The sequence below is a fragment of the Heptranchias perlo genome, chromosome 6, assembly GCF_035084215.1.
Source record: "Heptranchias perlo isolate sHepPer1 chromosome 6, sHepPer1.hap1, whole genome shotgun sequence".
Lineage (NCBI taxonomy): Eukaryota > Metazoa > Chordata > Chondrichthyes > Hexanchiformes > Hexanchidae > Heptranchias > Heptranchias perlo.
Window position 1 is genome coordinate 61,467,127 of NC_090330.1, and position 20,151 is coordinate 61,487,277.

The following is a 20,151-nucleotide window of genomic DNA, read 5'->3' on the forward strand; positions in this document are numbered from 1 at the left end:
GGTGGAGTGCTGAATATAATGACAAGAATTCTGTTCAACTTCTTTGCAATATTACAGTACCAGATATTGTATATATAAAGTCTATTTCAGTTCATTGGGAGCAAGGGTTCTCTTACGGGTAATCTTTAGTGCTAAGCATGTTAAATATCTGCGTAAAGCTTCACAATATAACAATCTCCTTCATGCAGGAACCATCACATGCTACCTGATCAAGTAAGTCATAATATAATAAGCCAGGTAACCTAAAAATGATAGTGTTTTATATTTTCAATTTACCATGACTCTTAAATTTACCATGTTTATCCTCTAGCTATTTTAATATAGGTACTAGCCATAAGCCAACAGAATTAAATGCTACATTTTCTCTAGAAAATCGGTGCAGCTTCTGACTTTTATAATTATAGAATTAACATTATTGCAGTAACAGTAACAATTCCCATTCTATAGTAAATCTATCAATTATCGACATCAGAGAGCTTACCAGAATTTACCAGCTTTTATCAAAACTCTTACAAGGTCACACCATTTGATCCAGAGATGAATTAACATTCCCTGTAAAGCTACCACATGAGCCCCCACTAAAAATTCCACATGTTGGGATAAACCAGGGTATTGTTTTTTTTTTAATTGGTAGAGTTGGGCTACCCACATATCAAATTTAGTGTCCTACCAAATTATTGCTAGCTGAATCATATGTGATTGCATTGGCTGTACTTCTGAAGCCATTATAGATCCCCAGAGAGAATACAAGGAGCACATTTTAATAACGGTCACTCTCTGAAAACTGGAACAGACTTACCAAAATGAAGATTCCCACATGCTAAAATGTAAAGGCCAATTAGATTTCTAAAATTTAAAGTTTACTCTAACATATTTTATTAGCCTGGGATATTGTGACTTTATACCTGCACAAACTAAGTAGGTGCAAGATAGGTAATAATCTTCCCCACAATAATCATTTCAGCTCATCCTTTCTTTCCCCTCTTGTCTTTCCACCCAAAAAAAGTAGTCTTCAAACCATCAAGAAAAGACTGCCTCTGATTCTCAGCACAGGTGACTTTTTTGTCTGTTTAAAAGTGAGTTTTGATGTGAACAAAAGTACTTGAACAAGACCCAGCTGCGTGAGCAAATAACTAGGGCCCTGAAATTCCATGCTGTTTTCAGAATTTCTGGGGCCTAAAATTGGGGCAGCAGCTGTTTCCCATGGTTTTCTGCCCCAAAAACAATGTGTCCCAATTCGTGACCCACCTGCCAAGTCCCCATTTGAGCCTGATTTGCATATATTAAAATGAGGGCCAGTGGGACTGCAGCCCTGAACTTCCGGAAGTTCCACTCTCAATGAACTATGGGTAAGTTAGAATGGGAAATATAAGGAGCATTTATTGCCAGGATCAGCTGAGATTAATGGAAGTGAGGAGCTTTTGAGCCTAAAGACTGCTGAAAGTTTGAGCACTGTTCACTGCAGCTGGGAATGAGGTTATTGAGCAATTTTTGCTTTGAGTCTAGACAGCGTGGTACGTGCTTCTCACCGCCTCTGACACTGAGAACACAGATATTTTGTCACCCACCCCCACAGTGAGAGCTTCTTAGGAGCAAGTAAGGGATTCCCAATGGGTATACCTTTGTATCCCATTTTCATGGAGGAGGAGGAAGAGCAAGCGAGGATGGAGGAAAGGAGAATGAGGCAGCATTTGAGGACGATGCATCCTTCAAGGTATTACCACCCCCCCCCCCCCCCCCACTCCAAAGAATATGCAGGAAACACATTTCCTATGAAAATTTAGTGAGGAGCTGTGTATTGGAAGAATACTCTTCACCAAAGACGAAGAAAAGGAGCTGCGCCAGCTCCTGCATGGAGACCTGCAGCTACCGCTGTCTGCCCACACTTCTCTGGTTGTGGCTATGACAGCTACGATTGAAGTCACTTTTTATGACACCGGGTCATTTCTAGCAGTTCCGGGGATCTCTGTAATATCAGCCATGGTGCCATTCAGGTGCATATTCATCAAGCGGCTGACAAATTTTTCTGACCAGCTGGGGAATTGCCTCACAGCAAAGGGAGCAACAATATAGGGCCATCCAGTTTTACAGGATTGTTGGCATTTCCAAGGTGCAGGATGCAATAGATGGCACCCACATTGTTTTGTGAACTCCCACCATCAACCCCCTCAACTTCCTCAATAGAAAGAGCTACCACTCACTAAATGTCCAGATCAAATGTGATGACATGGATAAAATCCTCCACCTCAACACAAAGTTTGCTGCAAGTTGTCACGATGAATTCACCTCTCCAAGAAAAATAATGTGAAGAAATGGCTGCATGCATTTCTTGGCGGTTTCCTCTTATGGAGTTCCAGCAATTTCTCTTTGCTGAATCTCCTCGAGGAGGGTTTGGAGGTCTGTCTTGTTGAAACTGTGCTTTTTCTGTGCCTCTTTGCCATGCCCTGCTCTCTTTGTTAGCACTGTATCACATTTTCCAGTGGAAGACATTTCTTTTTTTAAAGTGGCACAAAATTACACATGAGCCATCCAGTGCAAATGTGGCACAATTTGTCACATGGAATTTTAGGGCCAAACAGTTTATCTGAAGCCTGCTCTAACTAATACTCGACAAGCAATCATCTAAAAGTCAGCTGTGACTTAGAATGGATGCATCTTCCCTGAATATATAAATCTATTCATGTAACAATTTGGTTGTGAGGTGCTTTTATTTCAGAATACTCTGGGGCCCTTAATTTTCAGAGCAATTAAGTTTCACATTTTGCAAATTTAAATAAATTCCCAGCGATTAATTACATTTCACAAATTAAGTTTAATGTGAGCTTTACAACCAACTGAAGTATCATTAAGTTGTTGCTGATATTGTTGCTGAGAAGAGTGATTTCTAATAGCATGGCAGTGCCACTAACAGGATTTTAGCAGTAGTACAGCCCCGAGTTTGTTGCAATATTGATCCATTATTTTTTTTGGGGTGCTCATCCCTTCATCAGAAGCTACTACCTTTAATGTTTCACATAATGACCAGTAAGGCTAAATATAACTGAACAGTTATGATTTGACAAGGAAGAACTCGACAATTTTCTCCACCTCTCCATGCCCCGGCTTCCTCACTCCGCCCTCTCCTCCCCTGAAGATGCAGACTCCTAGCTGACTGATTTTCTCCCCCCTGATCCAGAGACATTGAGGCCAACTGTATCACTCCTATCGCTGCACCAGCTGAGATCAGGTAGCTCAAGACAAACCAAGCACTGCAGCTGGGAAACTTCTGATCTGTATTGCATACCTACTCACTGAATAAATTGCAACTATGCACCTGTCAGTATCGAGCTAACCCTAGACAATCGATCCCCTCACCTCAACACTAGCATTACAACTCCTCCTTCTTTGGTGACCCTGAACTTGCAGCCTTCATTTGAAGACAGCTTACCCAGTTTATCTCCAAGAATGAAAGCTCTATCGCTTCCTCATCGTTGCTATGGGAAAGCGCAACCATAGTCCTCAGGGACCACTTAATGCTCCCAGCCAAAAATTGTAAGAGGCTCCAAACTCAGAAGGACCTGGAACAGAGGACGGATGAAGTAGAATCCCTTTCACAAAAGGCTCCACAAGTCAAATGCTGGAAGAGCTTTACCCAGGTGAAGGGAGAGTTAATCAACCTACTCTTTGCAGGCGTTGAACGAAGGCTCCATTACACCAAGGCTAAATGCTGCCAAAAAGTGCTCAAACCAGTAAAACTTCTAACATGTACCCTGCGCACGCAGACACAATAGAACCATTGCCTCAATCCTAAAATCAGATGGCTACAGCACCAGTGACTCCACTGAGATAAAGAAAAAGTTTTTCAGGTGCTGTGTTTCCCTCTACACTCTGAGATGCAGGCCACACAACAGGAAATGGTACTGTTTCTTGCCAACCTCCCATTCCTCCTCGTAAAGGAAACCTCACAGGTGCTAGATGTCCCACTCTCAGCTACTGAAGACCAAAAAGATGTCACAAGTCTACAGTCCAGCAAAGCAAGCACAAGATGCCTATCTCTTGCTCTGGTCTAAGATAGCCATTATGTATTTCGGATTGTAAGTTAGGCATATTAGCTATGACAATATCATAGAGTCATAGAGTTATACAGCACGGATAGAGGCCCTTCAGCCCATCGTGTCCGCGCCGGCCATCAAGCCCTGTCTACTCTAATCCCATATTCCAGCATTTGGTCCGTAGCCTTGTATGCTATGGCATTTCAAGTGCTCATCCAAATGCTTCTTGAATGTTGTGAGGGTTCCTGCCTCCACAACCCTTTCAGGCAGTGAGTTCCAGACTCCAACCACCCTCTGGGTGAAAAAGTTCTTTCTCAAATCCCCTCTAAACCTCCTGCCTTTTACCTTGAATCTATGTCCCCTTGTTATAGAACCCTCAACTAAGGGAAAAAGCTCCTTAGTATCTATCCTATCTGTGCCCCTCATAATTTTGTACACCTCAATCATGTCCCCCCTCAGCCTCCTCTGCTCCAAGGAAAACAAACCCAATCTTCCCAGTCTCTCTTCATAGCTGAAGCGCTCCAGCCCTGGTAACATCCTGGTGAATCTCCTCTGCACCCTCTCCAAAGTGATCACATCCTTCCTGTAGTGTGGCGACCAGAACTGCACACAGTACTCCAGCTGTGGCCTAACCAGTGTTTTATACAGCTCCATCATAACCTCCTTGCCCTTATATTCTATGCCTCGGCTAATAAAGGCAAGTATCCCATATGCCTTCTTTACCACCTTATCTACCTGTTCCGCCACCTTCAGGGATCTGTGAACTTGCACACCAAGATCCCTCTGACCCTCTGTCTTGCCTAGGGTCCTCCCATTCATTGTGTATTCCCTTGCCTTGTTAGTCCCTCCAAAGTGCATCACCTCGCACTTTTCCGGGTTAAATTCCATTTGCCACTGTTCCGCCCATCTGACCAACCCATCTATATCGTCCTGCAGACTGAGGCTATCCTCCTCGCTATTTACCACCCTACCAATTTTTGTATCATCAGCGAACTTACTGATCATACCTTTTACATTCATATCCAAGTCATTAATGTAGACCACAAACAGCAAGGGACCCAGCACCGATCCCTGTGGTACCCCACTGGCCACAGGCTTCCAGTCACAAAAACAACCTTCGACCATCACCCTCTGCCTTCTGCCACTAAGCCAGTTTTGTATCCAAAGTGCCAAGGCACCCTGGATTCCATGGGCTCGTACCTTCTTGACCAGTCTCCTGTGGGGGACTTTATCGAAGGCCTTACTGAAATCCATGTATACCACATCCACTGCATTACCCTCATCCACATGCCTAGTCACCCCCTCAAAAAATTCAATCAAATTAGTCAGACATGATCTTCCCTTGACAAAGCCATGTTGACTATCCCTGATTAATCCTTGCTTCTCCAAGTGGAGACTAATTTTGTCCTTCAGCCCTTTAAGGAAAATCATACATCCTTCTCAGCATAATTAAATATAAATTAGTGAAAAATAAATTGAAAACTGATTCAAAAGAACTTCTTTACACGAAGAGTGATAAATGTTTGGAATAATTTGTCAGCTAGAAGAAAAGAAATGGAACATTAGGGACTTTCAAAATTCAGCTGGATGTTAGAATTAGGGAGCTGGAAAGTTGAGCTTCGTTGGACCAAAGGTCGATTCTGCAGCCACACAACACTGGTAGTGGAGGGAGTGGATAATGATTCCACTGGCAGGGTCGCCGATTAACCCGACTGCTTTGTCCCGCATAGTGTTGAGTTTCGTAAATGATGTGGCTGCACCCATCCAGGTGAATAATGAGTATTTCATCACACTCCTTACTTAAGCCCTGTAGATGGCAAAGGACTGCTCTTGTTGTTACTGTGTTGGTATGCCTGGTCCAGTTAAGCTTTTGGTCAATGGTAACCCTCCACCTCGCCCTGCACTCTCCTAGATATGGATAGTGGAATTATCGGCAATGAAGAAGGTCAGGGACAGACACTGGAATAGTTTGGCTAGTTCTGGTGTGCAGGACTTCAGCACTACAGCTGGAATAGTATCAGGTCCTATAGTCTTTGCTGAGTCTAGTGCACTTAGCTACTTCTTAATGTCACATGCAGTAAATTGAATTGGCTCGACACTTGCATCTATGATGGTGGGAACCTCAGGAAAAGGATCATTCATTAGATGACTTTTGCTGAAGAGATATCCAATCCCATATCCTTTCCATCATAAGGCTTGCCTATTTCCACTTTTGTAACATTGCCTTTGGCGGCTGTGCCTTCACCCTGTCTAGGCCTTACTTTATGTAATTCCCTCCCTAAAACTCTCTGCTCTTCACCTCCCTCGTTTCCTTTAAGACCCTACAAAAACTTATCTCTTTGATCACGCCATCTCGTATCTTCTTCTTTGGCTTGGTATCAATTTTTGTTTGATTGTGCTTCTATGAGACACCTTGGGACTTTTTCCTACATTAAAGGCACTACATAAATGCAAGTTGTTGTTGTTATTAATTGATCTCATCTTCCTTCCCACTTTTTTAAGCATTGGTGATGTCCTCCACAATGACTTTTAGCTCTTCACATAGGTTTCTCAATAATAAAAGAAAAGTTCTATTGAGAGCTGAGGCCAACTATGCAGCATTTAAAATGGCAAACACCTCTGCTAATGCAGGTTCTTCTGTTTCTGTGAAGGTGCGGCCATGCAAGTTGTTTATCATTCTACACCTTCTACATCCCTAATAGAAAATTGCTTTACTGGCTTTACGTTGCTCAGTTTGTATTAAAAAGCTTTGATAATGAAGTTCAATGTGTCAGGTTCTGATGTGATGAAAATCAAAATGAATTCCTACCTATTACCCAGGAAACAATTAAAAGTTCCATCCACGTGAAGCCAGTTGTTTTCATTCTGAAGAGCTGTCTAGGGTGATCTGTAATCGACTCATTTGGCAGGAGTTTGGTGCCTTCAAATCTGTCAGCTGCATTCATGATCAGCAGGCCAAGAAAAATAGTGAAAGAAGCTCCATGTGCCACAAATTTCATAAATGGTGCTCGCAGGATCTTCCCCAGCTGCAACACCACAAAAGATGTTCACAGTTTACAGCATTGTTCACCTCACTAGTAAAAAAAAAACAATCTTAAAAGAAAACCGGAAGATCTCAATGAAACAAATCTCAAGGTTCTAAGAAAATTGATGTAGAGATCTGCCTTGCCATTGTAATTATGTATCATTGGATGCTCATTTTCCTCACTAACCCCTGCAAAACATTTCATTTTTACGAGCAATTCTCTGTTTTTACAACCTTTCATTTTGTGCGAGACTCACTCCCTTTTACTGACCTCCTTGTGTATCCCTGCAGATAGACCTATTCTTTATAGTCTGCCCTTTATCCACTGATCCATTTTATTGCATCATAAATTTGTAATCGTAATTTATGGTTTGAATATTGCTAGATCAAGATATTTGATAGTTTGAGATATTCCCTCCCAAATACAAATCGGAGTCGAGCAAAAGCTACAAGCATAAAACATTACCAATCAAATTCTATTGCCCAGGGAGTGATATATTGTAGCTTGCAATAATTGGAAGTCATGATAGAGCCAGCAATAATTAGAGTTGATGCCTGCTTGTACAATAGCAAAACACTACTGGTAGAAATGCAGTAATGGTAGAAGGCTGAGGGAAATATGTGGAACGATCAGTAAAGAGGGTAAAATAAATAAATGAGTGCTGCAGTAATTAACTCTCAGTCAAATAAAATTGACTTGCCTCCTATGAAATACTTTATTTAAATATTCAAGTATCTGCTAAACGAAACACTGGTGTAAGAGAAGTATCAAATTTAGCCAGTAGTGGATTCCAGCCCGAGCTAAAGGCAGAAAATGCACAAGCAAATCATTGCAGAGGTGGAGACTGGGAAGGATTATACTCTTGTTATATATCCATAGCACAACATTCTCTATTGGAAATAAAACTGGAACCTTTACACTCGATCGGGTGGGGTCGCTCCCCCCACCCCCCTACTGAGAAGAGCTTTTAAAGTTGAAGATGACTAACCTTGCTGTAGGGCGCAATCCAATAGCACAAGGCCAGGAATGGCAGGCCAATGGCTACAGCAAGCACTACCAGAAACTTGGTTGCTATTGGCTGCTGACGTAATCCTGAGAGATTTTCGTACCAGATAGACAGAAGCTGCTGTTGACAGTTCGGATGAGCTACAAACTTAAAGAGGAATTACAATAATATAAGTTAGAAATCAAAGTGAACGTTATTAATGAAACTAAAAAAAAGTTTAACCTTTTAAATATGATGCAATATTTTTCTTACTTTTTCACCAAACAGATGAGTTGATAAATTTATTAATGGTGTAATCATATAAAATCACAAAAGTGTTAATGGTGATTGTTAAGGCAAAATATTTTAATTCCGAAAACTTGAAGGTGAGCATTTTTCAAATTGGCAACCTTTTTAGATTAGGTTACTCTAATGTTTGCAAAAAAAAAAAATCAACATTTCAAAACCTAGCCATTAAACTGCTAGCAGTTCCAACAAATTCCAAACTGCCTGTAGAAATATAGGTGAACTACTTTACATTTTCAGCCGATACAAAGTGGCACTCCTGTACAGTTGCACCCTTGACCTGTCCCTCTGATTCAGCTCCCTTATCCTCCATCGCAGCCAGGAATAAGGGGATTCCTGGGGCAAAAGTCATAAATGACTGGCTTTGAGCAGGATAGGATAAAGGGGTTGGAAGGTCAGAGGAAATGATGATTGATCCTTTACAGTTGATATGCTAATACTATATCCTGCAGGTAACAGAGGTGGGCTCATTATAATGAAGTGAAGAATAAATGACAATAGGGACACTCAAACAATGGAAACAATAGCACAGCTATAGGCCTCAATATAAACATTGAACGATGAATGCCTGTGTTATAGAGGGTGAGCACTCCATTTGGCGTCCAAAATGGCAGGGAGGGAAGCGGAAGTCACAGCAAATGATGTCATCCTTGAGGAACTGACACTTCTCTGACATGGCAAAACAGAGGGTGGAAAATTGCACTGTTGCATTCTGGGGCACTACTCCAGAGTAGCGTGATCCCATGCTGATTTCAGTCCCACTTCCACTCTTTCTCCCATGTGAGAAGAACAGAAAGCCCAGGCCACTGTGCCTACAGTTTCAGCCTCCAATCCAATATCTAGTGAAAGATTTTTATCTTAGAATCATAAGGGGCGATTTTCTCCCTGTTTTTGAGAGGGACCAGGGTGGTAGGAGGTAGAAATCCAGGGCACTACTTACTGCCTCATTCCCTCTCATGTCCAGCCCAACGCAATTTGGGAACAGGTCAGGAAATGGGAGAAAGCCTACCTGAATAGGCAAATCAGGATCCTACAATGTATGTAGGACCCCAATGCAAATTTCAAGTACCAATGGATGTACAGGGTCCTAACCAGTGCTCACAGAGTGATGATAGGCAGCATGTCGATGTAATTAAAAAGTTGTAAACAATTTTACAACACCAAGTTATAGTCCAGCAATTTTATTTTAAATTCACAAGCTTTCGGAGGCTTCCCCCTTCCTCAGGTGAACGATGTGAAATGAAGTCCTCAAAATGAAATCGCACTTCATTTCACATCGTTCACCTGAGGAAGGGGGAAGCCTCCGAAAGCTTGTGAATTTAAAATAAAATTGCTGGACTATAACTTGGTGTTGTAAAATTGTTTACAATTGTCAACCCCAGTCCATCACCGGCATCTCCACATCATAATTAAAAAGAGGCCTCACCATAAAAATAGTACGGGCCTCTCACTGGTACCTTCAGGTGGGTAGTGTGATTGAGCTCTGCGGGCACCCGCAAGATGTGCACCCAATAGGATTAGTAATCTGAAAATTGGCCTAATGGCATGTTACAGTATAAAATGGACCATTTGGTCCATTGAATCAGCACCTATGTATTTCTCTACATGAGCCACTGGGTATAATCACACTCTCTGTTCAATCCTCATACCTTTTAATATTTTTCTTTTTCAAGCTGCTATCTAATTCAAATATCTGTTACTAATTCATCCAAGTCTGTGTATGAATTCATCCATCACAGTTTCTATTTCTAGGCTGATTACTTAAGTGTAATCATGTAATTAAACACTACAACAATAATCAATGAACTTTTTAAGTATTATCTGATTGATTCTTACTAATCCGATTGTTGCATGGATTTTAGAGGTAACAGTCTACAGCAGTACAATATTACTGCACACCAATATAATGAAATATTTAAACCTGAAGTATAATTTTATTTTATTCTTTGATAACAAGATGGGCTACCTAGTCATAAAATAGAATAGCCCACCAAAAGAACAGGTATCAACCGATCAAATTATCATAAAGCAACTCATTCAGTCTTTCTCCTCTCCCACTTCTACAACGCATAACAACCTTCACATATTACATACTTGTATTATGACATTTTACAGCGTGTATTTGGTGTACACATGTCAAAGTTCCACTGCTAGAACAATACAATTAGTAAAACTAGTCTCATTAGATGAAACAATTATGTATTTCTAACTTAAAAAAAAAACACAGGCAGTCAGTTAAGTTTCTAAAATTTGAAGCGTCATAGGCTTATTTATATTTCGCAGCCTCAGATTGAGCCTTGTGGATTACTGTCTTCTTGTTTCACCACTGAAAATAGTCGTTTCAAAATCCTGTTATTCTGCTCTAAAAAGGTAAAGTCAAAATAAATTCACGATTGCACAGAAAAATGTGATTAAATAAAAATGTATATTACAGAAGCATATTAAATTAGATTTTTACAATGCTTCATACCTTTTTGACCTCACATTTAATGGCCAATTTTAGCCGACTAAGGCTCGGCCGAAAATGCAGGTTACTGTTGGGAGTGATCTCCACAGTCCCGTTCAAAATAGCTTCTACTTCTTCAGTAATCCGGCACAAGTCTAGAAGTCCAACAACAAAGTCTTTGCATTGCATAGATAACTTTTTATAATCGTTCTGGAAAAACACAAATTTGAAGCAATTAAACTGTAAGGATCCTTGACTTTAATACTCAAGCACACGTACACTTCCACTGATACAATGTTAGATTTATAGATCCTGAAATTTCCCAGCACATGATCCCAGAGGTTATACTGGAGATTGTACCCGCCGGTGCCCTCCAGTCCCGACCCGGCTGAAGTTCACAAGGTCAGTGAGAGGGCACCTAATTTGCATGCGACCAATGGGCTGAAGCGTCAGGACAAGCATATCTCCAGCACCCACCTGCCCCATGCAGCCAGAAATTCCACAGATTATATATCGTAGATTATGTAATGATTCTATGGTTGCTATTTTAGAAATGATACTTTTGCCCACATGTATATCTTATAGCGTTTTTAAAAGAGTATTGAATGTTTAAAGGCATAGCAGGAATAAAGTTTTTTTTCATTCGTTCATGGGATGTGGGCATCGCTGGCGAGGCCAGCATTTATTGCCCATCCCTAATTGCCCTTGAAAAGGTGGTGGTGAGCCGCTTTCTTGAACCGCTGCAGTCTGTGTGGTGAAGGTTCTCCCACAGTGCTGTTAGGAAGGGAGTTACAGGATTTTGAGCTAACGACGATGAAGGAACGGCGATATATTTCCAAGTCGGATTGGTGTGTGACTTGGAGGGGAACGTGCAGGTAGTGTTGTTCCCATGTGCGTGCTGCCCTTGTCCTTCTAGGTGGTAGAGGCCGTGGGTTTGGGAGGTGCTGTCGAAGAAGCCTTGGTGAGTTGCTGCAGTGCATCCTGTGGATGGTACACACTGCAGCCACAGTGCGCCGGTGGTGAAGGGAGTGAATGTTTAGGGTGGTGGATGGGGTGCCGATCAAGCGGGCTGCTTTGTCCTGGATGGTGTCGAGCTTCTTGAGTGTTGTTGGAGCTGCACTCATCCAGGCAAGTGGAGAATATTCCATCACACTCCTGACTTGTGCCTTGTAGATGGTGGAAAGGCTTTGGGGAGTCAGGAGGTGAGTCACTCGCCACAGAATACCCAACCTCTGACCTGCTCTTGTAGCCACACTATTTATGTGGCTGGTCCAGTTAAGTTTCTGGTCAATGGAGACCCCCAGTATGTTGATGGTAGGGGATTCGGCGATGGTAATGCCGTTGAATGTCAAAGGGAGGTGGTTAGACTCTCTCTTGTTGGACATGGTCATTGCCTGGCACTTATCTGGCGCGAATGTTACTTGCCACTTATCAGCCTAAGCCTGGATGTTGTCCAGGTCTTGCTGCATGCGGGCACGGACTGCTTCATTATCTGAGGGGTTGCGAATGGAACTGAACACTGTGAAGTCATCAGTGAACATCCCCATTTCCGACCTTATGATGGAGGGAAGGTCATTGATGAAGCAGCTGAAGATGGTTGGGCTTAGGACACTGCCCTGAGGAACTCCTGCAGCAATGTCCTGGGGCTGAGATGATTGGCCTCCAACAACCACTACCATCTTCCTTTGTGCTAGGTATGACTCCAGCCACTGGAGAATTTTCCCCCTGATTCCCATTGACTTCAATTTTACTAGGGCTCCTTGGTGCCATATTCAGTCAAATGCTGCCTTGATGTCAAGGGCAATCACTCTCACCTCACCTCTGAAATTCAGCTCTTTTGTCCATGCTTGGACCAAGGCTGTAATGAGATCTGGAGCAGAGTGGTCCTGGTGGAACCCAAACTGAGCGTCGGTGAGCAGGTTATTGGTGAGTAAGCGCTGCTTGATAGCACTGTCGACGACACCTTCCATCACTTTGCTGATGATTGAGAGTAGACTGATGGTGTGGTAATTGGCCGGATTGGATTTGTCCTGCTTTTTGTGGACAGGGCATACCTGGGCAATTTTCCACATTGTCGGGTGGATGCCAGTGTTGTAGCTGTACTGGAACAGTTTGGCTAGAGGCGCGGCTAGTTCTGGAGCTCAAGTCTTCAGCTCTACAGCCGGGATGTTGTCGGGGCCCATAGCCTTTGCTGTATCCAGTGCACTCAGCCATTTCTTGATATCACGTGGAGTGAATCAAATTGGCTGAAGACTGGCTTCTGTGATGGTGGAGATATCGGGAGGAGGCCGAGATGGATCATCCACTCGGCACTTCTGGCTGAAGATGGTTGCAAATGCTTCAGCCTAGTCTTTTGCACTCACATGCTGGACTCTGCCATCATTGAAGGATGGGGATGTTTACAGAGCCTCCTCCTCCCGTTAGTTGTTTAATTGTCCACCACCATTCACGACTGGATGTGGCAGGACTGCAGAGCTTTGATCTGATCTGTTGGTTGTGGAATCGCTTAGCTCTGTCTATAGCATGTTGCTTCCGCTGTTTAGCATGCATGTCGTCCTGTGTTGTAGCTTCACCAGGTTGGCACCTCATTTTTAGGTATGCCTGGTGCTGCTCCTGGCATGCTATTCTGCACTCCTCATTGAACCAGGCTTGTTGGTAATGGTAGAGTGAGGAATATGCCAGGCCATGAGGTTACAGATTGTGCTGGAATACAATTCTGCTGCTGCTGATGGCCCACAGAGCCTCATGGATGCCCAGTTTTGAGCTGCTAGATCTGTTCTGAATCTATCCCATTTAGCACGGTGATAGTGCCACACAACACATTGGATGGTGTCCCCAGTGCGAAGACGGGACTTCATCTCCACGAGGACTGTGCGGTGGTCACTCCTACCAATACTGTCATGGACAGATGCAACTGCAACAGGTAGATTGGTGAGGATGAGGTCAAGTAGGTTTTTCCCTCGTGTTGGTTCGCTCACCATCTGCCGCAGGCCCAGTCTGGCAGCTATGTCCTTCAGGACTCGGCCAGCTCGGTCAGTAGTGGTGCTACCGAGCCACTCTTGATGATGGACATTGAAGTCCCCGACCCAGAGTACATTCTGTGCCCTTGCTACCCTCAGTGCTTCCTCCAAGCGGTGCTTAACATGGAGGAGGACTGATTCATCAGCTGAGGGAGGACGATAGGTGGTAATCAGCAGGAGGTTTCCTTGCCCATGTTTGACCTGATGCCATGAGATTTCATGGGGTCCGGAGTCAATGTTGAGGACTCCCAGGGACACTCCCTCCTGACTGTATATCACTGTACCGCCACCTCTGGTTGGTCTGTCCTGCCAGTGGGGATGGTGACGGAAGAGTCTGGGATGTTGGCTGAAAGGTATGATTCTGTGAGCATGACTATGTCAGGCTGTTGCTTGACTCGTCTGTGGGACAACTCTCCCAATTTTGGCACAAGTCCCCAGATGGTCGTGAGGAGGACTTTGCAGAATCGACTGGGCTTGGTTTGCCTTTGTCGTGTCCAATGACTAGTGGTCCGATGCCGGGTGGTCCGTCCGGTTTTATTCTTATTATGACTTTTTTTAGCGAGATTTTTACAACTGAGTGGCTTGTTAGGCCATTTCAGAGGGCAATTTTAAATCAACCACATTGCTGTGGGTCTGGAGTCACAAATAAGCCAGACCGGGTAAGGGCGGCAGGTTTCCTTCCCTGAAGGACATTCGTAAACCAGATGGGTTTTTACGACAATCCGGTAGTTTCATGGCCACCCGTTACTGATACTAGTTTTGTTTTTAATTCCAGATTTTATTTAATTAATTGAATTTAAATTCCCCAGCTGCCGTGGCGGGATTTGAACTCATGACTCCGGATTATTAGCCCAGGCCTCTGGATTACTGGTCCAGTAAAACACATAGGGGGAAAAAAGTTGGATAGGGGCCGTTTTTGGGCATAGGTAGCGTGATGCGCTATTACCTCCGCGCCCAATGGCCCCTGTACAGGCAGGTCGCAAGTTTCAACCCACCCGAGGATTTACCTGCAATCAGCGTTCCATTCCAGGCCTTGCACGTGGAATCAATGCAATTCTCACTTTCCACCACCAGAGAGAGCTGAATTTCTTAAAGGGAGGATGTTTCTTCAAAATCTTTTAAAGGTAGCCGGTACCTGTTACTTGCTGAAAATAACAGTCTACTGTCTGCACGGAGTCTGAACAGAGATCAGACATAGCACACGTAAAACACAGATGCAGGTCCCATCCCTATGTTTACACACTGATGAGTTATGTTAAAACATTGAATAAAGGTGTGCACTACTAAATCCCACATCCTCCAATCTGCACGCCAGACCTCACCAATCTGCCGATCTGAGTTGGTACCAGGCCTGCGAGAGTGCGTGCACCAAGGTTCTCTGCTTTTTTTTTTATTCGTTCACGGGACGTGGGCGTCGCTGGCGAGGCCAGCATTTATCGCCCTTCTCTAATTGCCCTCGAGAAGGTGGTGGTGAGCCGCCTTCTTGAACCGCTGCAGTCTGCGTTTATGCACTAGAGACCTTGGGTGCAAGAAGTGGACAGAAAGAGGGACATCATATATCCGTAGTGGGGGGTGTGCATGAGGCCCTTCAGACATATACTCAAAAGGCAGTGGGAGGCAGCGGGGGACAAAGTCAATGCCAGGCGCACAGCATCATGAACATGGATGCAGTGCAGGAAGAAGTTTAATGCTTTGACATGAGTGGTCAAGGTGAGTAAGGTCAACTGTCAAGTGGTGTCTCCTACCAACTGCACCACCCACTACACCCCCCATCACCCACATACCAACAAACTCTTTCCATCAGTACTCAACTCTTCCAACCAGATGCTTCCTCTCACCCTTACACATTACCACTGTTTCAAGCTGCCCACCCACAACTCACAGGCCACACACACTGGCAGCTATTCAACCACGACAGGCACATCAGAAGGACACACATAGAAACACAGAAAATAGGAGCAAGAGTAGGCCATTCGGCCTTTCGGGCCTGCTCCACCATTCAAAATAACCATGGCTGATCCTTTACTTCCTTGGTTAATGAATGGTGGTCGATGTTTATAAGTAAATATACACGTGAACTAATCTCTTCTATTAGCCTCGTCTACTCCTCATCAACTACACCTGCATCTTTTAGCAGGATTTTTAAATGTTGACAAACGGTGGGCAAATTTTCTATGTAACTTAAAGACATTTTTTTTCTCTCTTATCCTTATTGCCTGATGCCTAACACGCTGGTGAGAATTATTAAGGGGATACAATAATGCCCTGACTGGGTAAACTGCAAATCAAACGAGATCCTAAAAATGATTGCCTCATCGTATTCCACGTCAATGCCTTTTTCATGGAAGTTCACGAGAGACCACATCCGTACTTATAAAATGGCTTATTCCAACTATCTTACATGGAATTACTACTCTCGAGTGACCTCAAGGTGTTGTCATCTCCAAACCTAAAACATGTAGAACTTTTATATTCCTTAACCTTGCATCGATCCTCATTGTTTAGTGACTCAAGATAACATTTTAACCAATCTACCCGCATACAGTTGAAGTAAATGCACTAACACCGCACAATTAAAGGAATCTGTGACTACTGCATTCATCACATGATTAAAACTCAGTGGCCCCGATATTAGAGTGGAGGCGGGATGGCAGCGGGGGAGGGGTGTGAATCAGCGTGAGAGTAACCCGACCAATAAAAAATGTCCGTTTCCCACACAATCGCGATTCAATTGGTGCCACTTATCGTGGCTTCCGAGTTTGCCGTCCTAAAGCTGCGCAGCGGGCGGACTGTGCACCCGCATCACAGGCTGTCAGCTGGAGGAGCTCCATTTAAAGGGGCATTGCTCCAATGGCTTTTCCTGGAGCAAACACCCACACAGCACAATGGAGCAGCACCGGGGCAAGGCTGCTCCAAGATTCAACGATGCCTCACTCCTGGTGCTACTGGATGGGGTGAGGAGGAGGAGGGATTTGTTTTACCCGGTGGATGGGAGGAAGTGGCCTGCCTCTGCCACCAAGAAGGCCTGGCTCGAGGTGGCAGAGGAGATCACCAGGAGCAGCAACATCTCCTGCACCTGGGTCTAGTACAGGAAGCTCTTCAACGACCTAACTAGGTCAACCAAAGTGAGTACACTTACTCATTCTCCTTCGCTCAGTCTTCCACATCCCCGCCCCTAACCCCCAACTCATTCTGCACTGCCAACACTATTCTATCACATCACTCCTCACACCCACTCAAACCTCATCCTCAACTTATCTGCACTTCCTCAGCACTTCCTCACATCCCATTAGTCAACCCACCACTACCACTCAACCCAATCCTGATCCAATGTCATGGCTCTGTCTCATACTCAACCTCTGATGCATCTCTTTCACGGTCAGCCTCACCCAAACCAATGCATTCATCGGTTGGCCACTTCACCATCACTCACTCACACATCTGTTCTTTCTCCCCTTCTAGAAGAGCACGCAAGAGGGTGAGGACTGGAGGGGGGGCCGCAACTAGTCGTCGTCCTCACAGACGTGGAGCAGGAGGCGCTGGAGCTCAGCCGAACCCTCGAGTGCCTGTCCATCGGGGATGCCGAGACTGGCACCCGACAAACGTCCGGTGACACATTTAACATTCATCACACACAATATGAATTGATGTTAACATGCCTTGCCATCTTCAGCCCCTCAGTATACTCATCGCAACATGACACATCTGTGATGATGCTTAATATTGCTTTCTGTTCTTTTACAGGGCCTTCAGCGACCGCTGTGACGGCAGAGGGCGGTTCCACAGAAGACCTGCCGGCCTCTAACGGTACAATGTCACATCTTAGCGAGCCATCCACCAGCACAGATACTCGCACCTCGGTGGGTCTTAGTCCTCAGTTAGTTGAGTTGGCACCAGGTGAGTTACCACACACGTGAGCATGAGCAGACACTGGCAGCTGTGGAGAGTCCGCGTCTGTGGGAGCACTCCTCTCCAGGCTCTGCTCAGCTGGAAGCAGATGCGGAACCCTGGGGACCATCCTTTAAAAGGAGAATGATCGAGGGACAGCAGCACATTTGCGAGGTACTGGAACAGGTGCCATGCGCACTCTCCACAATAGCGCAGAGGATGGAGGAGGCCAACTCCTGCATGAGAGGAATGGTGGCACAGGTATGGGAGGGAATCACTGAGATACTGTCACAGGAACGTGAGCAACTCTCTGAGATACCATCACAGATAAGTGCGGGAATGTCTGCAATGGAGAGAAGGCTAGCCTCCATTGAGCTTCAAACAAGGCTCACAAATGAGTCCATTCAGGCCCTGACAACGGCCTTTCAGACTCAGGCTGAACAACATTCTGCCGCCTTAAACAGACAGGCAGACACACTAGCACTGGCCTTACAAGGCATCACACATGTCCTCCAAACTGTTGTCCAGCTGAGTGGTAGGAGTGATGTGGGCCTGGCCCAGGGGAGGGATGATGGCATAAGTCATAGAGTCATAGAGTCATACAGCACGGATAGAGGCCCTTCGGCCCATCGTGTCCGCGCCGGCCATCAGCCCTGTCTACTCTAATCCCATATTCCAGCATTTGGTCCGTAGCCTTGTATGCTATGGCATTTCAAGTGCTCATCCAAATGCTTCTTGAATGTTGTGAGGGTTCATGCCTCCACAACCCTTTCAGGCAGTGAGTTCCAGACTCCAACCACCCTCTGGGTGAAAAAGTTCTTTCTCAAATCCCCTCTAAACCTCCCGCCTTTTACCTTGAATCTATGTCCCCTTGTTATAGAACCCTCAACGAAGGGAAAAAGCTCCTTAGTATCCATCCTATCTGTGCCCCTCATAATTTTGTACACCTCAATCATGTCCCCCCTCAGCCTCCTCTGCTCCAAGGAAAACAAACCCAATCTTCCCAGTCTCTCTTCATAGCTGAAGCGCTCCAGCCCTGGTAACATCCTGGTGAATCTCCTCTGCACCCTCTCCAAAGCGATCACATCCTTCCTGTAGTGTGGCGACCAGAACTGCACACAGTACTCCAGCTGTGGCCTAACCAGTGTTTTATACAGCTCCATCATAACCTCCTTGCTCTTATATTCTATGCCTCGGCTAATAAAGGCAAGTATCCCATATGCCTTCTTTACCACCTTATCTACCTGTTCCGCCGCCTTCAGGGATCTGTGAACTTGCACACCAAGATCCCTCTGACCCTCTGTCTTGCCTAGGGTCCTCCCATTCATTGTGTATTCCATGTCCCCTTCCATAAGGGGACATGGAAATGGGGACACCACTCAAAGCGCTCCCACGTCTCACCCATTGCCCCCCTCTCAACCAGTAACCGCAATGCTGCCTCCTCTCCAGGTGGCAAAGTCTGGCCCTGCACAGGTGCAGGTGAAGCAGTCTTTGGAGGGGCCCTCACAGGCTCCAAAACTCAGAGGGCCTAGGCCCAAAGCATCTAATCAGTCAGGGCATGAACATGAGCAACCTGCCACTACCTCTGCTGCAGCCACAGGGGATGCACCACGTAGAAGTAGTCGGAAGAGAAAGGCAAATGTTTTGTAAACATGAAGGGGATGCACAAGGGTTTTTGACAGACTGTCATGTTTTTCATTTATATTTGCTTTTTGTTAAAATCACATTATTATTATTGTCACCACTGCTGCCATGTCTTGGCCATTCTTGACTGGCTTTTGTGATCGGACCCTTTCATGAGCTTCACCATGAACGGCGACACTTGATGCCACCCATTGGGTCACTTTACAGTGGGTGTATGTGTAGTTGCAGGACTGTTTTGTGCAGGGAGGGGTGTGGGGGCTGGTGTGGGCGCTGCTCTTTCCAGGTGGTGTGAGGACTGGACTGTTCATAATTTCTGATGTTAGGAGAACCGTTCACATATCAGTGACTCCCTGGCCTCACGAGCAGCCAGGTGAGCTGCTGCTCCGCCCATGGGCTCCTCCTCCTCCTCCTCTTCAATGTGGGTGGCAGATGTGGATGGGGCCTCCTCAAGCCGCACCCCTCTCTGTTGTGCCATGTTGTGTAGGGCACAACACACTACTATAGTGCGTCCCACTCTGTCTGATGCGTATTGAAGCGCTCCCCCAGAATGATCAAGGCACCTAAATCGCATCTTGAGCAGCCCTATAGCATGCTCAATTGTAGACCTGGTGGCGATGTGGCTGTCATTGTATCGACGCTGTTGCTCAGTGATGGGGTTCCTCAGAGGTGTCATGAGCCACGTGTGCAGGGATATCCCTTGTCCCCGAGGAGCCAGCCCTTAAGGGTGTTCGGTGCGTGGAAGAGGGGTGGGATGTTGGATTCCTGGAGGATGAAGGAATCGTAGCAGCTGCCAGGGTATCTGGCG

At 45.1% G+C, this 20,151-nt stretch overlaps 1 protein-coding gene across 1 annotated transcript in view; it reads right to left on the reverse strand.

Moving 5' to 3' along the window:
* Nucleotides 1–20,151, reverse strand: part of LOC137322538 (short transient receptor potential channel 6-like) — a 113,543-nt gene that overhangs the window by 62,632 nt on the left and 30,760 nt on the right. Inside the window, exons 3-5 of the mRNA XM_067985461.1 lie at nucleotides 10,819–11,004; nucleotides 8,046–8,210; nucleotides 6,841–7,057 (exon numbers count right to left, since the gene is read on the reverse strand). Of these exons, the coding sequence (XP_067841562.1) occupies nucleotides 6,841–7,057; nucleotides 8,046–8,210; nucleotides 10,819–11,004 (568 nt within the window). The remainder of the gene's footprint in view (nucleotides 1–6,840; nucleotides 7,058–8,045; nucleotides 8,211–10,818; nucleotides 11,005–20,151) is intronic.